This window comes from Ceratotherium simum, chromosome 6, assembly GCF_057802395.1.
Source record: "Ceratotherium simum simum isolate JZ-2026a chromosome 6, ASM5780239v1, whole genome shotgun sequence".
In the NCBI taxonomy this organism is placed as follows: domain Eukaryota; kingdom Metazoa; phylum Chordata; class Mammalia; order Perissodactyla; family Rhinocerotidae; genus Ceratotherium; species Ceratotherium simum.
The window spans coordinates 80,387,016-80,406,097 of record NC_141905.1 but is presented as its reverse complement, the minus strand read 5'-3'; the positions used below and the strand labels follow the sequence as shown (position 1 = coordinate 80,406,097).

Here is a 19,082-nt window from a genome sequence, read left to right as displayed (position 1 = left end):
TCAAGGGTCTGCTGGATATCCTCTTTCACTTCGTGGTGGGTCTCCCGGGGCCCGTCTGGGCTGTATTGTAGATGGATGTAAAAGTCACAACAACCCACAAACCCCTCCTCATGCACCTCGTCCTCATTTGCAAGGGTTCCATACCCCACACAGCTGCAGATAGGAGTGCAGGATGCAGTAAGATGTGCAAAGACTAAATGAGGCCAATCCCCTGGGATCCTGGTCCCCTGGCACTGGGGACAGAGGACGGAGGAAGGCCTGGCATTAGGAGTCCCCGGACAGGACTCCATGAGAGCTCCGTCTCTCCGTACCCCCGATATTGCCTGCGTTCTGTGCTGTCTCCTCTCTCTGAGCCTTGGTTTCCATCCCTGCAGGTGGGAACGATAACAACTGAGCCACACAGCTGTTGGGGGACTGCATTTCACAACAGGTCCAAAGTGCCCCGCTGGTAAGAGATGCTTGTCAGCGTTTCCCCTATGCTGTGTTCTTACTGGTAACACAGATGGAGGCAACGCAGTTCCTCAAAATGAGGCACTTTAGGGAAGTGTCATTATGAGATAGTCTTTGGTGACTTGAGTCGAGTAGCTATTCCAAAAAGAAAGTGCCTCTTTGGAAACGATCAGGGCAAGTCCCCTTGGCCCTGTGCCCAGAGTTCTCCCATCTGTACAGCAGGGACCCGTCTCTCCTCTGCTCCTTCTCATGAGCAGGGCCCAACTGGCCTCTTCAGAGGGATGAAAGGAGTCCTAAGCCAGCAGTTCTCAACCTTGGCCACATGGGCACCCCCTGGAGATTTTAAATCTCAGATGTCAGACCCACCCCAGAGATTCTGATTTACATGGTCCAGGTGCAGCCTGGCAGCAGAAGGTTTAAAGCCCCTGCCCAGGTCATCTTCATGTGCAGCCAGGGTTGAGCATCCCAGCCCTAAACCACAGTCTCAGCTGCTGGAAATCACGGCAGCCTGGTGTCAGACCCACCCTGCCCAGGGTGATGTGGACGAGGGGGCCCTACTCCCACACCAGGCCAGCTTCTCGGAGCCCCCTGTGCCTGTGATGTGCCTCGTCCCACAGCCTCTTTCCAGAGCCCTGTCACCCATGGCTGTGCCTCCCGCCTCTGCCTGTCACCGGGATCTCACTGGTACATGTTAGCCAGTTGCCTGCCTGGGCCCTGTAGGCTGTCACCTACCCTCCTGCACCCCTGCCATGGCATTTGGCTCTGCCCACCCAAGCATGCTCCTCCCCTGAGCGGCAGAGTCCCCCCTGAGACAACTGGTGGTGCTGTCTGCCCCTGTCATCTGCCCAGCCCTCCCCTGCTGGAGCCCCAGCATCCACTGAGAGACTGGTTCCCTGCTAGCCACATCCACACTGATTCACTGATCACATACAGAGCCTGGCCTTGTGCTCAGAAAGGGCCATTACCTCTTCCCTTGAAAGGAGCCCATGGCCAGGAGCCAGTCTGGATATGGCAGTCATCTGTGAGGGATGGCTGCTTCCTGAGGGGGAGGGGATATTCCCAACGAGAGAGAAGATTCCAGATGGAGTCTGGTGGGTGCAAGTTCCCCTTTATAAAGGTAGGGCCATTTGTAACCCCTCTCTGTAACCCCAGAGCCAAGCACACAGCCTGGCTTGGGGCCAGCATCTGATAGAATGAATGAAGGAATGAATGAATGAATGAATTCAGGGTTCTGTGTTGGTTCCCAGGCACTGGACATTCTTGCAGTTCTTAGATGACAAACCTGCTGCTTTGTTCCTCTGATGTATACTTCACAGCCACGTGTCAGCTCCAGATCGCAGCTTCTCCCACATCTGCTCAGATCCTGGGCCTGGTGCTTACGTTTCACTGCATTGTCATTGTCATAGGGACAGACTCGCTATCACGGGTGACCCTCAAAGCTTTCCTGGATCATCCAGCCTGAAAGAGCTGAGTGAGTGCGGGCAATGATGGAGAGGATACTGGAAACAGCTAATGCCCCAGGGACCCTCGCTCCTCTGCCTCTGGCAGGACTCAGGGGTCACTCACACCCTGTGGAGGTTGAGATTTCTCACCACAGCGCTTCCAGGCTCTCCGTCAGCCTTAGTCAGCTGACAGCTGTGGCCATAACCCTGTTGGAATTATCCGTCCCCTCGTCCTGGGGGCTCCCCTGCAGCTGCTGCCCTGCTGGGTCTCACCCTTCTCAAGTCACACCTCCGGAGGTAGGCTCGTCTCATCAGGCCCCTCCCAGGGTGGGGTCCTCAGCCTGGCTTAGAGAGGCAAACGTTGGCATTGCCAGGGCAGTGTGCAAAAGCTCCCATTCTTACCATGCCTGATCTAGGGGCCCACCATCTGGCTTCTGTCCCATTTTCCATCAAATCCACTGCCTCCTTAGAAATCACCTCATCCCTTTGTTTCTTCTGAGATCCTGGGGTCACCTGTCAATCCACTTCTCCCTGGAGACCACATGCAAACAGGCCTCCTGGTGGCCCAGTCCAATGTCCCAGAGATCATGGGGGCCCTGAGGAGTCTGCTCTCTTCCCTAAACCCGCAGCCCACACTTCTGGATATGATGTCAAAACCAGAAGGTGCACAGATTACTGGAGAAATGGAGGCAATCACCTTGAATTTTAAAATTACAATGCTGTTCGCATTCTGGTCTTTCTCGAGACTCACCCCGCATTTCCTGCTTTGTGCAGAATCAAAACATGCCAAAGGACACCTTATCTAATCCCTAGAAGGTTCTGGAAGCCAGAAGGCAGAGCCCCTGCCCTTTGTCATTCCTTGTGACAGCCCACCCTACTTGTCAGCTTAATTTGAAGGGATCCAGTGCTTAGGTGAGCCACTGGAAACAATGACCAAATGGACACTTGCTTTGAAAAGAGTCCTTTATTCAGCTTGTCCTCTAAATGGAAAGGCTAAGATGTACACCACAGGCCTAAGAAGCTAGTTCATAAAGGTCAGAAGAGAACGTCTACCTAGAGAGAGCTCGGCTGCTACTAGTATCCGGCTCACGGCTGATGCAGGAGTTTAAACACCGGCACCCGCTTGCCTGACATTTTGTCTCAGCCCCGAACCTGTTTTGGGAAGACCTGCCTCCATCTTTCTGCACCCCCACCTCAACTGCCCCCACCACCACTGTGTGCCTGGGCCAGAGTGAAGAGAGTGGAGGTGCAGCTGGGTGCCAAGCTCTGGGCACGCATCTCTTCCTCCCTCACGGGTCCCGAAGCACAGGGGGTCGATGTCTGAGCGCCGTGTGCGTCCTCCTGGCTTCACATCTTAGAGCTCAGAGGCTGGTAACTGGCGGCGCGGGTGTTCCTCCCCAGGGTGAAGGCTGCCACAACCAGGACCACGACCAGGAAGACCCCAGCAGAGACGGCAGCACTGTGGTAGCTCCCCTGCGTGCTGTCCTGCTCCTCTACGTCAGCCGGCAGGGCTGGGAAGGAGAGGGACCAGGAGAAGAGAGTCGGGATCAGGATGAGCCCAGGGGAGAAGACGAAGGACAAGTAAGGGTGGTGGTCCCAGGGCAGGTGATGCCAATAAGAACTGTTTGTCTGGTAGGAGGGGACAAAGGAATGGGAGAGACAAGTGCTGCAGGGGAAACTGAGGCCAGACCCCACAGGGCAGCTGAGGGTCAGGCCAGGGAGATTCAGTGTCTCGTCAGCCAACGGAGCCGGAGGAGGTTTCTCAGCGGGAAGTCAGAGCTGGGCTTTGGGAGATCAGAGCTGGCTGGTGGCTCCTGATGGGCAGGAGGGGAGATAGCTGGGGCACTGAGACCAGTTGGGAAAAGGGTACAGAGTCGCAGGCAAGAGGTCCCCAGCCCCCAAGCTCCTGCAGCGTCAATGGGGAGAGAAGAGAGAAGCGGGCAGCGTCCCCGTCACCCATCACCCTGCCCCGCCGTCCTCCTCTCTGTAGCTCCCACTCCCAGCAGGGTGGCCGTGCACTCGGCTTATTTGGCTTATTTCTGAATTGTGTTCCCTCCTGCTGGAATGGCAGCTTCACAGGGGCAAGGATTTTGATCTGTGTCTGTTTGTTTAGTCATTCGTCTCCTTGCACGTAATAGGCCTTCAATAAATACGAATGAATGAGTGAGGAAAGAGCCTAGATCACCCAGACGTGGGGAAGGGCTGAATACAGGACATAAGGAGAGAGAGACATCAAAGATGCTCCATGGGATGGAGGCCTGAGACTGAAGGGAGGGTTTGTGACAACTACAGCTAGCTCATACCTGCCTCTGTCACCAGTGCCACCACATCTGTTGACCCGGCCCCAGCCTAGACCGGAAATCCCGGGAATCACTCTGCAAACATTTCCTCACCCACACCCACAACAAAACAGCACAGCGGGAAAGATGATCCCCATCCTAAATGAGCACAATAGAGCAGACTGTCCAGTGTCCAGCCCTGTGAGCAGTCAGAATAGATCAACCCTGCCGACACCCCCAAGGCCTGCCGGACCCTGATGTCATTACCCCTGGGACTCACTTGTTGTTATTATCATCATGAGTAATAATGTTATCACTAATGTTAATATCAGCGACAATAGCAATAGAAACAAAAACCACCATTCATTGCACCCAATGCCTTGTACCAGGCAGAGGCCGAGGCCATTTAACTAATGTCATTTTTTGTAACTCTCAACAGTCCTAAGAGGTAAGTGTTAACATTTTTGCTTTACAGACGAGGAGCGTGAGGTTCTGGGAGTTCAGACCCAGAGGATGAAGGTATCAGCTGTGTCAGTGTCCCAGGTCAGAACTCTCAGGACCAAACCCTACACACAGCTGCCCCATAGACCAGGAGCCCTTGGAACAGGGCGGGGATCAACTCCGTATCGCCCGGCAGAGCACAGCGTGCCTGGCACACAATAGGTGTCCAATGTGAGGTGGAACACGACACCAACAGAAACACCCTGAGTCCCCATGGGTCACAGGCCTGGGCCCTGGCTGGCAGTGTGGTGGGAGGGCGGCCACCTACCCAGGCTCCTCTCCTTGGTGTGCGGGCCCTGCAGTCGGATGGGCCCCAGGACGACGTCCACCTTCTCCTGGTAGGAGCCCACGTCCCTCTTGGCCCTCACCACGCAGCCTCTGTGGCAGCGGGAAGAGGAGTCGTACGCCTTGCACACCACCATCTTACACTGCAGGTACACGGAGGGGAAGCGGTTCACAAAGTGGAAGGAACTGAATTTGAAGCGGGCGATGCGGGGCGACGGCGGAGGGTAGGATTGGTAGGTTTCATCCTTCACACACCTGGAAGAGGAGCAAAGTAACCCATGAGCTCTCACCAACGCACTGCACTCCTCGTGACGTGGAAGCGCCAGGAGTGGAACTTCACAGCGCGGCCTCGAGGCCACGCCTCCTGCTGCACCTCACCTTCCTTCCTTCAGGACGTGTGGTTCAGACATTGACTGCCAGCCCTGCGGGAAAATCCTGGCAGTGCTGGGACGTCAGCAGCGTCTTAAAGAGGCAAATCAGCCCAGGGTTTCCACACAGAGAAGAAGGCCCCATAGCGCACAGTGGGTGCTCATTGACCCTGTGCTCAATGGCCCCAGGTAACCCAGGTGAGTCAGAGGCAGCAGGGCCCAGAGAGAGGGCAGGAAGGATGACATTTCCTGCCCTTTTCTAGTCTCAGGGCCAGGCAAGGTAATGCTCAGCTGCTCTCTGGCGTCTTTGGTGCCCACCATCTCCAGGGCTATGTCTCCTGACCCACCTCCACCTGCCCTGTGCCCTGGGCAGCCGTACCTTCCCCATGGGCCGGAGTATCCTCCAGGACCCCCTACCCTAATATCAACCACCTCCTCGTCCCATCGGGCACCTCATCTCCACCGATGTTAAAAGGAAAATAACCTAAGAATCCACTGGAAGAGATTTCACTAAGCTATGGTGAGGGTGCATCTCCCAGCTACTCCCAGTGGAGAGAGCGGCTCGCGCTGGACTGTGTGCGTCTCTAACGGGAGGATTTCAGGTGATGCGGGAATGAGAAAAGCAGGGGAACTGGCCCATGGGGTTTGGGTGGAAAGTTTTTGTGGTGAATGGGAGCTGTCACCAGGGCAGCCTGGCTCTGCCCGGAAACGTGACCCAGGGTCCATCGCTGTCTTCCTTCTGCCTTCAAGAGCTTCCTTCCTCCACGCTCAACTCACATTCAAATACCAAGCCTTTGTTCCCCAGCAGTCACTTTAGCAGCAAAGGTGTGAGAGAAAGGACCCAGAGACCCATTAGGAGGTGGGGCAGTTGTCAGTGAGGCCAGGGGAACTCAGGGGCTGCTGGGCAGTAACTGCATTCCCCAGAAAACCGCACTAGTCAGGGCAGTCTCTGTAGCCTGAGCTCCGTAACCCCGGCTGCACTTCAGAGTCAGCCCAGGAAATTTTTAAAAACAGATGTCTGAGCCCCACCGCAGGCCAGACAGAGAGAACGTGCAGGTGGGCCCAGGCACGGCTGTGCTTGAAGCTCCAGGTTATTCTAATGGGCATCCGGTGGTGGAGGGCCAGGTGTAGCTAACGAGTCCCTGTGCTCCAGGAGCAGGGGGACATAGCTACCCCCACAGGCACATCACCCTCCTCCAGAAAATTGCATTATCTCATGTACATATATATGCCAGAATTGACGAAAACTATTCTCTAGCAAAGAAGAACTAAACCACTCACTCATTTGCATTAATCTCAGTCATTTGACATGAATTCAGAAATCACCTTGTTACTGTTTGTAGAAAGAGGAGCTGAGTAAGCTTCTCCCCTATCTTTGCCACCAAGGGGCTGCTGTGAATTGAACCAACTGCATAGACTGTGAAAAAGACAAGCCTCAACACCCAATTACTGAATTGACACATATTCAAACCGTGCCTGGGAAGAAATGCTGTTTTTTGTATCTCAGGGAGGTGTGAAATTTACCCTCCCAACCCTAATTCCGAGCAGAGCCCTTACCCTGTCAGTACAACTTCCACATGAGGCAATTGTTACTGAGGCGCCAAGGTCAAATTATAAGCCAAGAAATGGTGTACGCACCAATGGACAGAGACGGAAGCGTAGGGATTACAGGTGCACACCCAGGGGTCCTAGGACCCTCCACGAGCTCAGAAAAGGACAGAACTCACCAGTCCAGTCATCCAGGGGAGCAGGACTACGGTGGAGCAGCCCTACCTGGCACCATTGACCCCAGCCTGGGCATCACTGGCCCCACATCTGCATCTCTTGATGGACCATGGACTCTGAGAACGTCCACTCTCAGCTGATAGAGGTCAAGGGACCTTCTGCTGCCTTAGATGCAACACACCTTGTGGACCCCCGGCTGTGCATGCTCTTTGCCCAGGGCCCACCTACTCTTTCTCATTTACTCCTCCCACCAGCCCATGATGTGGGCATCGCTATGCTCACTGGATGGGTGAAGAAACCGGCGCAGAGAGGTGCGGTTGTGTGCCCTGAGTGATGCAGCTAAGGTGTGGCAGAGCTGGCATCTCCACCTCCATCAGCTCCAAAATCAATGCTTTTCCCACTACACGCGTGTCTTTTTAATACTAAGGCTTGCCTGGAGTTTGGTCACCCGAGGTCTCATCCTAGTTTACAGCTAACCTGATTGGTGACCACTTGAGTCATTCATTTCTCCAGACACTCATCCCCCTCTTGTTAACCGGAGATGATAACTGGTTAAGCTTCAGCTACTGGGACCAAAATCTACATTCCTTGAGCCTTTGGGCTACTCGTGTTTGAGTTACCAGGTAAAGGTTGAAGTCCACCCCACGAAGACACTCCTTACCCGCTCCGGATTAGATCATAAGTCAGAGACGTAAAGTCATTGGAATATGGCGACGCCACACAGGTGTCCACAAATAAGTCCAGGGAGGCATCAGAATGGAGGATTTCAGCCTGAAGGTACAAATTCTGGTTCAGGTCCACATAGTATGGGCTGCTGGTCACGGGATACAAGAATGAAGAGGATGTGTAAAGGGAAATGTTCACGTCAAAATTGCCATACTGGACTTCCTCGACCTCGATGGTGTCATTAGCAATGTACATTGTGTCAACCCAGGTGTTCTCGAGCATTCTGCAGCTGACATGAATGTGGAGGTCCTTGTTTCTCTTGATGATGCCCCTTGAAACTGCTGCTTTGAGGACGTTGGAATAGGTGATGGTATCATTATCTACCTGGGAGAGGCAGGCAGGAGAGTAGAGTCAGGCAAATGTCACCTGCTAAGGAAGTCTCATTGGTGATTTTGGTTAGAATGAAATGGAAGTGACTCAACAAGACTTCAAAACCCTCCCAGAACCACACAGAGATGGCGTATGCCTACTGCCAGGGTTTCCATTGCCTGGGATGGACATGTTGCTTAACTAGCAAGACTCCTGCCTTTCACACATCCCCTTTCCTCCACCATAGGAGGGGGCGTCCACAGTGTGGGCCAGGTGTTGGGGCCTCCTGGGAGCTGCTGCTCATGGGAAGATGGGGGTGTCTGGACGATCCCTTGCCCTGCCGTATGACTAAACTCAGTTTGGACCACAGGGCTCAGGCCCTTTCTTGCTTGTTCTGTTTCATCCTCACTGCTGTTGTGAGAATTCAGGGGAGGTGGTCATGTACTTGTGGGAGGGGCTGGTGGGAGTAGTTTTCACTGTGCTGCTTGGATGGGTCAGTCGCTATTGCAGCTTGGTGTCTGAAGACACTGGAGCTGGAAGCAACAGAGATCCAGTGTGATGGCTGTAGCAGGTCTCTGGCCTCTGGGGTAAGGACTTCCCCGGAGGCTCAAATGGACAAGCGGGCGGGCCACAGCAGCGCTGGAGCACTTCCTGTCACAATCTGCCTTTTCACTCCCCGGACCACGGCACCATTTGCTACTGTGCCTTTCACCAAATTCATAAGAATGCTGGTCTCTCACATTGTTTGGCGTGCCTACCATCTCATGAGTGACCTTTCTGGGGATGAGAGCCTGCTCCTGGTGGTCTGTGAGCATCACAAGGAAAGGATGATGTCTAAGCATCTCTCTTCTCCCAGGGCTTGGTATAGTGTCAACAACAGCGTCAGTAGCATCAATAAATATCCATGGAATGGATGAAAGGTATAGGGGACAGAAGCCCCGCAAAAGCACTGTGACGAATGAAGGATTGAGCCAGGAGCAGCCATCCCAAATGCCAAGAGGACACAGGCTACCAAGGCCCCTGGAAGCTCCATGATCAAGATCATCTGGCCCCAAGTGAGGTGAACACAAGTGAGGCATCGCCAGGTGGAGACTGGGGGGATCTCTTTCCCTCCCACACGCAATGATGATCAGAAGCAAACCTCTCCTAGCCAGGTGCGAGTTCCCACAAGCCATGGGTGCTTTTGCAGGAAGGAGCACAAAAATAATACCATAATGGCCTACACAGAAGTCCTAAAATGTAAGGCAACCTTATTTAAAAAAAAACAACAACAGAGATATTTGTCAGTCACATTTAGTCCTGTACGCCGTCGAGAGCCAAACCCCATCCCTGGCCGTTTAAAACATCAGACAATTTCTCTTCTGGAGCCACATCTGTGCAAGTGAAATACAGTTATCCTTCATAATGGGGTGTGTTGGAGAGGCTTTCGCTTCATGTCTGCAGTTGCAGAACCCAACTCTGAATTTGTCTCTTCCAGAAAAACATGTGAAAAGAGAAAATTGTAACAAGTAGCTTAAAGTGGTTTTGCGAATCGTGGTCCTCTTCCCTTCTCTCTGATCACTGGCTTCCCTTTTCTCCCTTTCCAGGGCAGAAAGAGGTCCCTTCAGTCCCAGACCTGGGGCAGGGCCAGCCTGGCCTGCAGGGGGCGCCAGAGCCCACAGGTTGGACTCAGGTCTGGGAAGGACCTAGAATGGGCTCTGTGGCCTCCGTCTACTCATGGTAAGTACACTATATTTTCTGCCTTTATGTTTCCTTAAGAAAATTTTTGGTTTTATATTTGAGTGCCAATGGTTGTCACAATAAACCATATAAATGTTGTCACCTTGTTACTCCTTCAAACACAAGCTGAGGCGCCTTCAATTTAACTCTGTACAGTAACGAGTTTTCTTAGAATCCACAGGTCTCCATGGTTTCTATGGACAAGCTAAATTCTGAATCCACTCCAAACAATGCCCGTGGAGTGCAGGTTTATTTCTTGATCATAGGAAGCAGTTCCAATTTTAGATTAAAATTCCTTATTAGCCGTCTGCTCCGTTTGGAAGGAGCTCACTATGTCATGGGAAGATGTGCAGATAAGTCAACTGCTGTTCCCTTGGAGCCCTGGACTCTTCCACCCTGGCCTCCCTCTCATGTGGAGGGATACCTCATCTATTCAGCCACATCAGCCAACATCTGTCGGACACCGGCTAAACGGGGCACCTGGAAGAGTGGTGGAAAGTTCTGGCTACAGGTCATGCCATCCCGCCTTTGAATCCTGGCTCCACAGTTCAGGATCATGTGGCCTTCAGCAAGCGGCTTACTCTGTAAGCCTCCATTTCCTCAGGATTAACTGGAGATAAAAGTCACCCTGAGAATTCTGACAGTCACAGAACTCTTAGTTCAGTGCCCGGCATACACATTAACTGTTAATAATCCGAATATAAAGGCTTAGGCTGCACACCAGGGGAATGGGAGTGTCAAAGACAAATAAACTATTGGCCCTGCCCCTGAGGCACTCCGTTTGGTAGGGGCTACAGGTATTTAAATAAACGGAGGAATAAGAATGTGGCATGTGCTGCCCATGACCAGCCAAGTTAGAAGAACCAGGCTGGGCACATTGCTTTGGCGGCTCCTAATGGAGATGAGGGAACATCGATGGGGTGGCTCAGATGTCAGAGTCTCCAGGCTGCACATTTGGAACCAGGAGGGGTGATCACTTTTGGTGGACAGACTCCCACTGACTAAACTCATGACAAACCAGAATCCAACACGATCAATTTACAGGGCCGAAGAGGAAAGCCAGGTTGAGTAGAACCTTTGCATGGTGTATGTACCTTCTCTGCACGTGTGTGCCACCCATTGTATGTACTCGAGCATTTCATGTTGTGTATTTACTGCAGGCTTAAGCGAAACAAAAGGATTTGCATTGTGTCTGTGCCCTGACAGGCAAAATCTGGAAATGACTACTTAGGTGTCAGCCAAAAACGCAGAACTTAGAATGGATAATTTAAAATAAATTTACATAAAATGACGCGCAACCATTCTAAGTGTACCGTTCAGTGAGGTTGGACAATAATCACCCCCACAACGAGACACAGAACATTTCCATTCACGCAAACAGCTCCCTCTGCCCCTTTGCAGTCCACGCCTTCCACCAGATCGGCTGTCCGTCACTATCCATTTATTCTCCATTTCTAAATTTTACAGAAATGGAGTCACCGAGCAGGTCCCCTGGTGCGTCTGCTTCTTTCACTCCGCGTGACGTTTCTGAGATTCTCAGAGTCTGGCGTCGGCTCTACCACTTCGCGGCTGAGCGGCCTTGGGTTTGACCCCTCGAAGCCCAGCCTCCGTATTTTTAGAGTGGGATGACAATGAGAGAGGACTTGGTGGGGTTTGGGGAGTGTGACATGGACTAATCCCACTGTCTGTTCACTTGTAGGGTGACCAGCATCCCAGTTTGCTCAAGATTGAGGAGTTTCCTGGGACACAAGACCTTTCCATGCTAAAATCTGCCAAGTCCCAGGCAAACCAAGGCAGTTGGTCACGCTAGAGGGTGACAGCTCAACAAATGGCAGCTGCAGAGGCCAATTTACTGTGAAGCTAGTCAAGCTTAAGCTTCAGCCCCCTCCCCGCAACGCGCACAGGTTCTTCCAAAGCAATCAGCGTATTGGCACAGCCATGTGTTTTTGTAAGATTTATAAAAGTGAGATATGTTTGCATTCTTCTGCTTAATGAGGCACCCGCCTCTCTCATCCACCCCAACCCCAAAGTGTGTAAGCTTCAGGCCCTACAAAACCTGGAGCTGCCCCGGGAGCTGCTGTCACTTTTGCTGACATGAGTGGCCGCCTGCCAGCACCCTCTGTGCTGGACAGTGCTGGAAAAGCTGCCTACTGACCTTCCTTGCCTTCCTTCCCTCTCTTTGGAAGTGGCTGCAGCCACGTCATGGCACCAAGAAACAGATGTATATCTCCTGACCTATTATGTTTTGGTTATACCATAATCATGTCTTCTGGTCCCCAGAATTCACTAAGCGTAGCACACATCACTATAAGAAAGCTTGCTCAGCGGGAGACAGGGTGGGAATCCCCCGGCTTACCTGCTCGAGGGTGCCGCAGCCTGAGTAGGGAATTGTGAATGTCACCTGGCTCGACGTTATCTGGGGCCGACACTGGTAGCTCCCGTTCCAGCTGAGAATGACAAGGTCCCCGGCAGAATAGCCCAGGGATTGGAGGTAGCTTCTGCTCACGCTGGCTTGCATGTGATTTGACCGACAAAGCAGCTCTGGTGGCCAAGGGCAGAGAGTGCAGTCAGTCAGCGCCCCCGAGTCCCAGCAAGTGCCACCAGGAGCTCCTCCCACATAAAGGTACAGAGATCAAGATGGCTGACAGTCCGCACCAGGATATGCATCCCCACTACCCAACAGTGGAAATATGGCTGAAGTCGGCCTCATTCTCGTGAGAGCCCTGTGAGCGCACAGGGACTTAGGATCCCTCTGATGGGGAAATGGAGGCGGGAGGTGAGATGTTTTGCCCAGTTACCATTTATCCATAAAGTAAAGTAACACTCCAGTTGAATTGTGGGCATGTGAAATAAGGTCCTTTGGCTCCGGGAGCAGTGCAGTGCTCAAAATCCTGACTGCAGAAGGGATCTTGGACACCACCTTGCCCAGTCCCTGCCCATTCTGCCAATCAGTCCACTTAACAGCTCAAATCACGGCCGTTAGCCTCTGCTGGGGGTGGCTGAGTGACCAGCTCAGTCCGTCTTCACAGGCAGCCAAATGTGCTAGGTGTCAGGACATGGTCCAGCGTCCCACACTCTGGGAAGGTCACAGGCCTCAAGGTCACCTCTGCCCTTCGCACCATCTCACTATCTGCTGAAAGCATCATCCTGCACCTTCTATTTAGACTCTGATGACCACAGTAAGGCCAAAACACTGCGCATCAGCTAGTTCTGGCCCTTGACCTCGTTTCTGGGCAGCCAGAGTCCCAAGACCCACTGCTCTCGGCCCCTTGGTGACCTGACAAGGCTGCTCTAGTTTCTTATTTCACAGCCACAGAACGGTTGAGCAGCAGAAGGCTCGCAGAGGTGCCCCTACTCCCGAGGAGCCCTCATGCGGGGGACTTACTGGTGCTGTCATTGGAAGGACTAGAGTAGAAGTCGGCCTGGAAGCCTCTCCTTGTGACACTGCCGTCGCTGATGAAGCGAATAGACATGAAGTTTGACGATGAGGTGAAAGAGCCCCTTGACCCATCACAGACACGTGCGATAAGAGGGGAACTGTGGTGGGGCCCATCGAATACCTCGACGTAGTCGTAGTTACAGCCGGCTTCAAGCCTGCAGAGACAGAACACACAGCTCTGGATTCGCTCTTAACCGGGATTCGATGCAGGGGGCCAGATCTCAGGGAGGGGTCGCACCTCTGTGCCAGAAACTCTGACAAAAGTAAAAGGGAAAGGAACAGATTTTCTTAAATCTAGCAGAGATTCATCTTCCCATGACCTTCGTGTAGGGGTCTTAGTTTTACCTTTTGGGGTCACACTTATGAAATCTACAGCCCCTCTCCTGACAGCCCTCTGTGTCATAAAAGGAAGGGATCACATGCTGCCTTAGGTGTTTTCTTCAATCAGAAAGACCCCAGTTTCCCAAAGAATAAAATAAATATCCAGGAATTCATAGTGATAGAAATAAATAATTGAACAAATAAACATTAGGCAAGTGAAACAGCCTCCCTGAAGCCACGGTTCCTTATTTTCAAAGGTAAAGTAATCCTATCCACACATACTGACGAGAGCTGGTGTGAGGCTCAAATGAAACAGTATATGGAAAAGGGCCTCATAAAATGTCACAAATGGTGGGGTCCTTGATACTAAGATGTTGGCTAAAGAACCAGGGGTGGTCAACCTTCCTCCAGAGAATTTCACATGTCCCCAATCCAAAATGAACAGTAATGATGTGGAGATTAAAATAATATTACATCTATGCAAAACCCCGAATGAATTTCCAAGTCAGAGACTCCCAAGGCCACTGCCACCAGAAATCAAGAGAGAAAACTATTTCGTTCAGTGATGGCTGTTAGAAGAGAAATTACGGTAACCACTTTCCAGGACCCTCGAGAACGCTGGTGCCTCTGCATGGTCACCCCCTCCTTGGACCGATCATGTATTAATGTGGCTTTGATGATGTCTCCTCCACTTAAAACGATGGCCGCCCTCTCCCTTGGATGAGGAACAGACACTAACCTCTGCAGCAGTGGTTTCCTCACCTCTGCCTGACCCCAGGAACTCCCCCCATAAAAGGAGGGAGTGGAGAGAAAAGCCACAAAAAACCTCGTGTGGCTGTCAATAGGCTTCTTTGCATTATTATTACACCGAACAATAACCCCTCCTATTGGATAACATTTTCCAAGTATTTTCATATATTTCTCTCCTGTGACCTTCCCAGTGACCAGTGAGGGGAGGAAAGCAGGTACCTTATTCCCCTCTTTTGACTGAGGCTCAGGACAGTTAAGTGATTTCCTGTGGCCACTCAGCAAATTAGAGACAGAACTGGGACTTTAAACCAAGGCTCTTGTCCTGGCCCCACCTCCACGGGCTGCCTCTGTGTTAGGGAAAAAATTGAACCCACAAGAAAAAATGTCAACCAGGCAAACATTTCTCCTGGGTGTAGGTGCCGTTTATTTCCTCCTAAAATGTCACGAGGCCCCCACACGATCTGCTTTGCCCCCACACTCACTGGACATCTCTGAAGACAACAGTCACGCGGTAGGTGTTTTGCACTTCGATGTCCCACACACATTTGGCGTTGTTTGGATAGTTTCCAGGATAGAATGGGCTGGAGAGGTGCCCTGAAGGTTGAGACAGGAAGCCTCCGCAGGAATAATTTGCTGTCAGAACAAAATGGAAATGCTGATGCCCCCCAGAGCACACTGCACGGTCACCCGGGGGACATGTGTAAACAATTCCCAAGACAGAAACCCGAAAGGAGGAGGCCTAGACCTGGACTGGCCACGGAGGGTCAGTGGGACGCCCTTCCCACCCTTAGGGAAGCCATCTCCTCATCATTCTCGTCATCCTCCCCCAGTGTCTCTGCCACCGAGGGGAAGGCAGAGGGGATTTGTCAGGGAGCTCAGAACTTACTGGTTGGACGGGTGATGTAAACAGGAGCTGTTGAAAAGGGAAAAGACAATGATCAGTTTCTTGGCATCCTTGACACAATTATGACAAAAATACTTGAGTGCTTGCTTGTGCTGGGCCAGAAATGTGCCAACCCTGGGCTCACAGCGAGATGCTGGCTACAGGCCATGCCCTCAGGGATCTCACAGCCTGGAGAAGAGGACAGAAAAGAGCCAATCCCAATGTAGCAAGATGGAGAAGCGATCAAGTAGAGTCCAGGCAATGGTGGGAGCCAGGAGCTTTGGCTTCTGACCCAGACTCAGCAGGGAACAGAGGGCTGATAATCAGGGGCCCAGGACAAAAGGTGGAAAGGGGTGTTCCAGCCAGAGGGAACAGCATGTGCAAAGGGACCCAGGTAGGAGAGTCCCTGGCACACTTGGGAGACCTCAGTGTGGATGGAGCAGGGAGGGGAGGGAGAGAGGGAACCAAACAGACAAAGGGAGTGAATCGTGGAGAGCCCTAGAGATCGTCCTGAGCAGTGAGGATCTGTGCCCAGAAGGCCCTGAGGTGTCACTCGAAGGTGCCGAGGCTGAGACTGACACTGGCATTTCATAGAAGGCCCTGGCTGCAATGCAGAATGGGTGGGAGGAGCAGGCCTGAAGCTGCTCTGCTGCAGGAAGCCAGGTGGTGAGGACGTGCGGGTGGGGATGGAGAGGAAGGTCTCAAGGAGCCAGGAGTGTGCTGGGAACACTTAGAGAGGTTCAGCGGGAGCTCAGGAGCTGGCCATCAGGAGCTTTTGCTGGTTACACACCGAGCTCAGCAATGAAGCAGGCCCCATCCAGCCCACACTGACCAGGGTCCAGTGTCCGAGGGGATAAATAGCCTACACTGGCCTCTCCTAGGGACTGACCAGAGACCAGAATCTCATGCTGGCCAGGCTACTGAAGGACAAAGAGGAGCCTAGAGAGAGGCCCAGCTCTCCTTGGGTTGTGATGTCAGCTACAGGGGATGCCACCTGTTAGAGAAGGCACAAGGACAAACACGCCCTGCACAGTCCAGGGGCCAGCAGCAGAGAAGGGCCGTCAGACGGTGAGATGGAAATCACGGGTACTCACCAGAGGTTGTTGTGTAGCTTCCTAAAAAGGAATAGAGGAAAAGCATCAGTCACTAAGGTGTGGCTGGAAGGAAGGGACGAGGCACGGACACACCCATGCGACTCATGGACTACCCCCTCAGTGAGTGCACCGTGGTCCACTGAGTTCTTGCTGTGAGGCCTGTGTTACTAGGAGGAGGCCTAAGTGGTTTCCCCAGCTGTTTCCCCAGCCCCATCGTTACTTGGGGGTCATCCGCATCACAGCCAGGGGTTATACCATCATTTATTCATCATTTCCTACATGTCCAGACTTGTTCTAAGGGTTTACACGCATTACCCATTTAAATGCTCTGATCACAGTTGGAGGCAAGTACTATCGTCATCATTTCCTCTTAATAAACGAGGAGACAAGCTTAGAGAGGTTAACTCACTGCTAAAGGTCATAGAGCAAACGAGAGAGTAAGAACACACACAGGACACCAGCTATGTGTCCAGCATAATGGCCCCAGGTCCCAGAAGCCCACCAGAGAGAACGCGGCCCATGCATGGTCTCCTGGAGTGAGTAGGCCAAGGGGACAAGCTGACAAGCTCTTGCCTGTCCCCTCCCCAAACTGAGCCACAGACGCCATCAGCCACCTGTCCTTAGCTCTCACATTGAGGCAGGTCAGAGGTGCAATGGGCCTTCCATGAATGACATCACGTGATACCTGAGCAAATGACTCCAGCATCTTCACGGTGGGCACAATTATGGGAGAACCAGCCTCGGTTCCGGCACTGCCAGAGAGTAGATTCCGTTCCTGAGCACACCACACCGACCAGGGTGATGGGGCCAGAGCCATGGCCAAAATAGGCGTTTCCCAGAGCTGATACTGCATATCCACAGCCCAGCTGTCTGCAGACCACCTGGGCATCCTGAATGTTCCAGGAATCATCACAAACTGTCCCCCAGTTGCCACCGTGGTAAATTTCCACACGCCCGGCACATGCACCAAAGGAGTTGTTGAAATTGACTAATCTCAAACTGGCGTCTGAAAGACACATGCCATAAATATGATGGCCACGTCCCACAACAAATCTCCAAGGCTAAAAAACCCATGGGCCTGCCTTCATCCCCAAAGTCACCAAACGGCACCGAACAGGGTATGGACAGCTCCATGAGTGAGCTGGAAGGGGCTCCAGACATCACAGAGCTAAGACCCCTCACCCTCCAGAAGGGGAGGTGTTGGCACAGCAAGGTGAGTTACTAGGTCCCCCAGGGAGTTGGTGGCAAACCCAAGGCCAAGTGTGTCCCCTATTCTCCACACCTCGCTGCCTTGGCTTACCACAGTCACAGCGAGAGACAAGGAGAGTGGGCAACGCGTCACTGAAACCCTTCTTGGATTTCCCGTGGGAACCATGATACACACAGAAGAGGGGGCTGCATAAGTACACCGAGCCTCGAAGGTCAGGTCTAGATTCCACTCACCTCCTGGAAAGGAGTTATACCAAGCAGAAAAGCCGGTGTTTTGGACACTGGCATCACTTCGGAATCGAACAATTATTCTGTTGTAAGAAGATGTGAATATTTGCCTGGTGCCATTACAGATTTTCCCCAGCAAATTACTGCTGTTCAGTGATCCATCAAAGATTTCAACATAATCATAATTGCAGCTACTGTGTAACTCCAACCTGTACGGGACAATGGATTCATGTCATCACTGAGGTTTCTATTGTTCCTATATTTTATAGAAAGTTTGGATTCACATGTGATGCTATTGACTCTAAGATTTTCTTCTTGCTCTTCCTCCGTTAAATCAAAGCACTTCCCAACACTGCCTGATGCTCATGGTAGGGAGCAGAGCAACCTGAAATCTAGTCCAGGGTACGTGAGAGCGAAAAACACCCCAGTCAGGACACAAAGCAAACCACAGGGTGTGCAGTGCAGGACCCATCTTTCACCCGATGACCTGAGTGTTACTTACTGCAGGTGGTTGAAGCCCAGGTTTATGCGGTAGCCAGAATTCACTTCTATCTCCCAGACACACTTAGCATTGTTCGGGTAATATCCAGGGTAGGATGGGCTGGAAATTGTCCCACTGGCACTGAATAAGAAGCCACCACAATTTGAAGAGGGTCCTATAGAGGAGAGAGAGAGGGACGTCCTCGTTGTGGCGGGTCTTCAGATGCGTTGTGATGAGAAATTGTCTTCTGGGTAAGAGTCCTCAGGTTTCATCCTCTGCACTTATAACACGACTCAAGTTTTCCTTGAGCAAGTCCCCTCTCTCAGGCCTGGCCCCAGGCCGCCCCCCATCATGGGCCTTCATCTGAGTCTCTACTTCCCCCATACAGCCTAGAACAGTGATTCTCTGGCAAGAGGTGACCCAAGCTTCAGAAGGAGCGTGTATCGCCTTGTAGCAAAAATGCCAGGAAAGCAACAGAGTGACTGCTGTCGTTGTTCAGTCCATTACAGGGAGGGAGTTGGGGATAAATCCTGGCTGAGTGAAGTGCTGGCCCATGGAGAGCACTCTGTCCTGTAACCATTCCCTCGTGTCTCCTGGGAACACGAGGTTCTGCCACCTGACAAGAAGCGACGTAAAGGGGGCTCAGGAGCAGGGCTTCTGCCACAGAAGGCCTGGGCTTGCATCTCGGCTCTGCTCTCATCAGCCCCAAGGTCTTGAGCAAGTTACTTAAACTCTTTGCCTCAGTTTCCTCATCTGAAAAAGGGGGTGGTAATAGCATCTGTCTCATCAGATTCTTATGGGTATCAAATGAGATAATACATGTAAACCCTTAGAACAGCGCCCGGCGCATAATAATTAGCGCCCAACAATATT

The 19,082-nt window shown here is 52.3% G+C and overlaps 1 protein-coding gene across 1 annotated transcript in view; it reads right to left on the bottom strand.

The window, feature by feature from the left end:
* Positions 1–2,837: 2,837 nt before the first annotated feature.
* Positions 2,838–19,082, bottom strand: part of LOC147916915 (scavenger receptor cysteine-rich domain-containing protein DMBT1-like) — an 87,612-nt gene continuing 71,367 nt past the window's right edge. The window contains 10 exon segments of the mRNA XM_087433016.1: positions 2,838–3,403; positions 4,941–5,212; positions 7,712–8,100; positions 12,161–12,345; positions 13,190–13,398; positions 14,797–14,947; positions 16,292–16,312; positions 16,977–17,297; positions 17,735–17,937; positions 18,231–18,384. Of these exon segments, the coding sequence (XP_087289142.1) occupies positions 3,240–3,403; positions 4,941–5,212; positions 7,712–8,100; positions 12,161–12,345; positions 13,190–13,398; positions 14,797–14,947; positions 16,292–16,312; positions 16,977–17,297; positions 17,735–17,937; positions 18,231–18,384 (2,069 nt within the window). The 3' untranslated portion in view covers positions 2,838–3,239.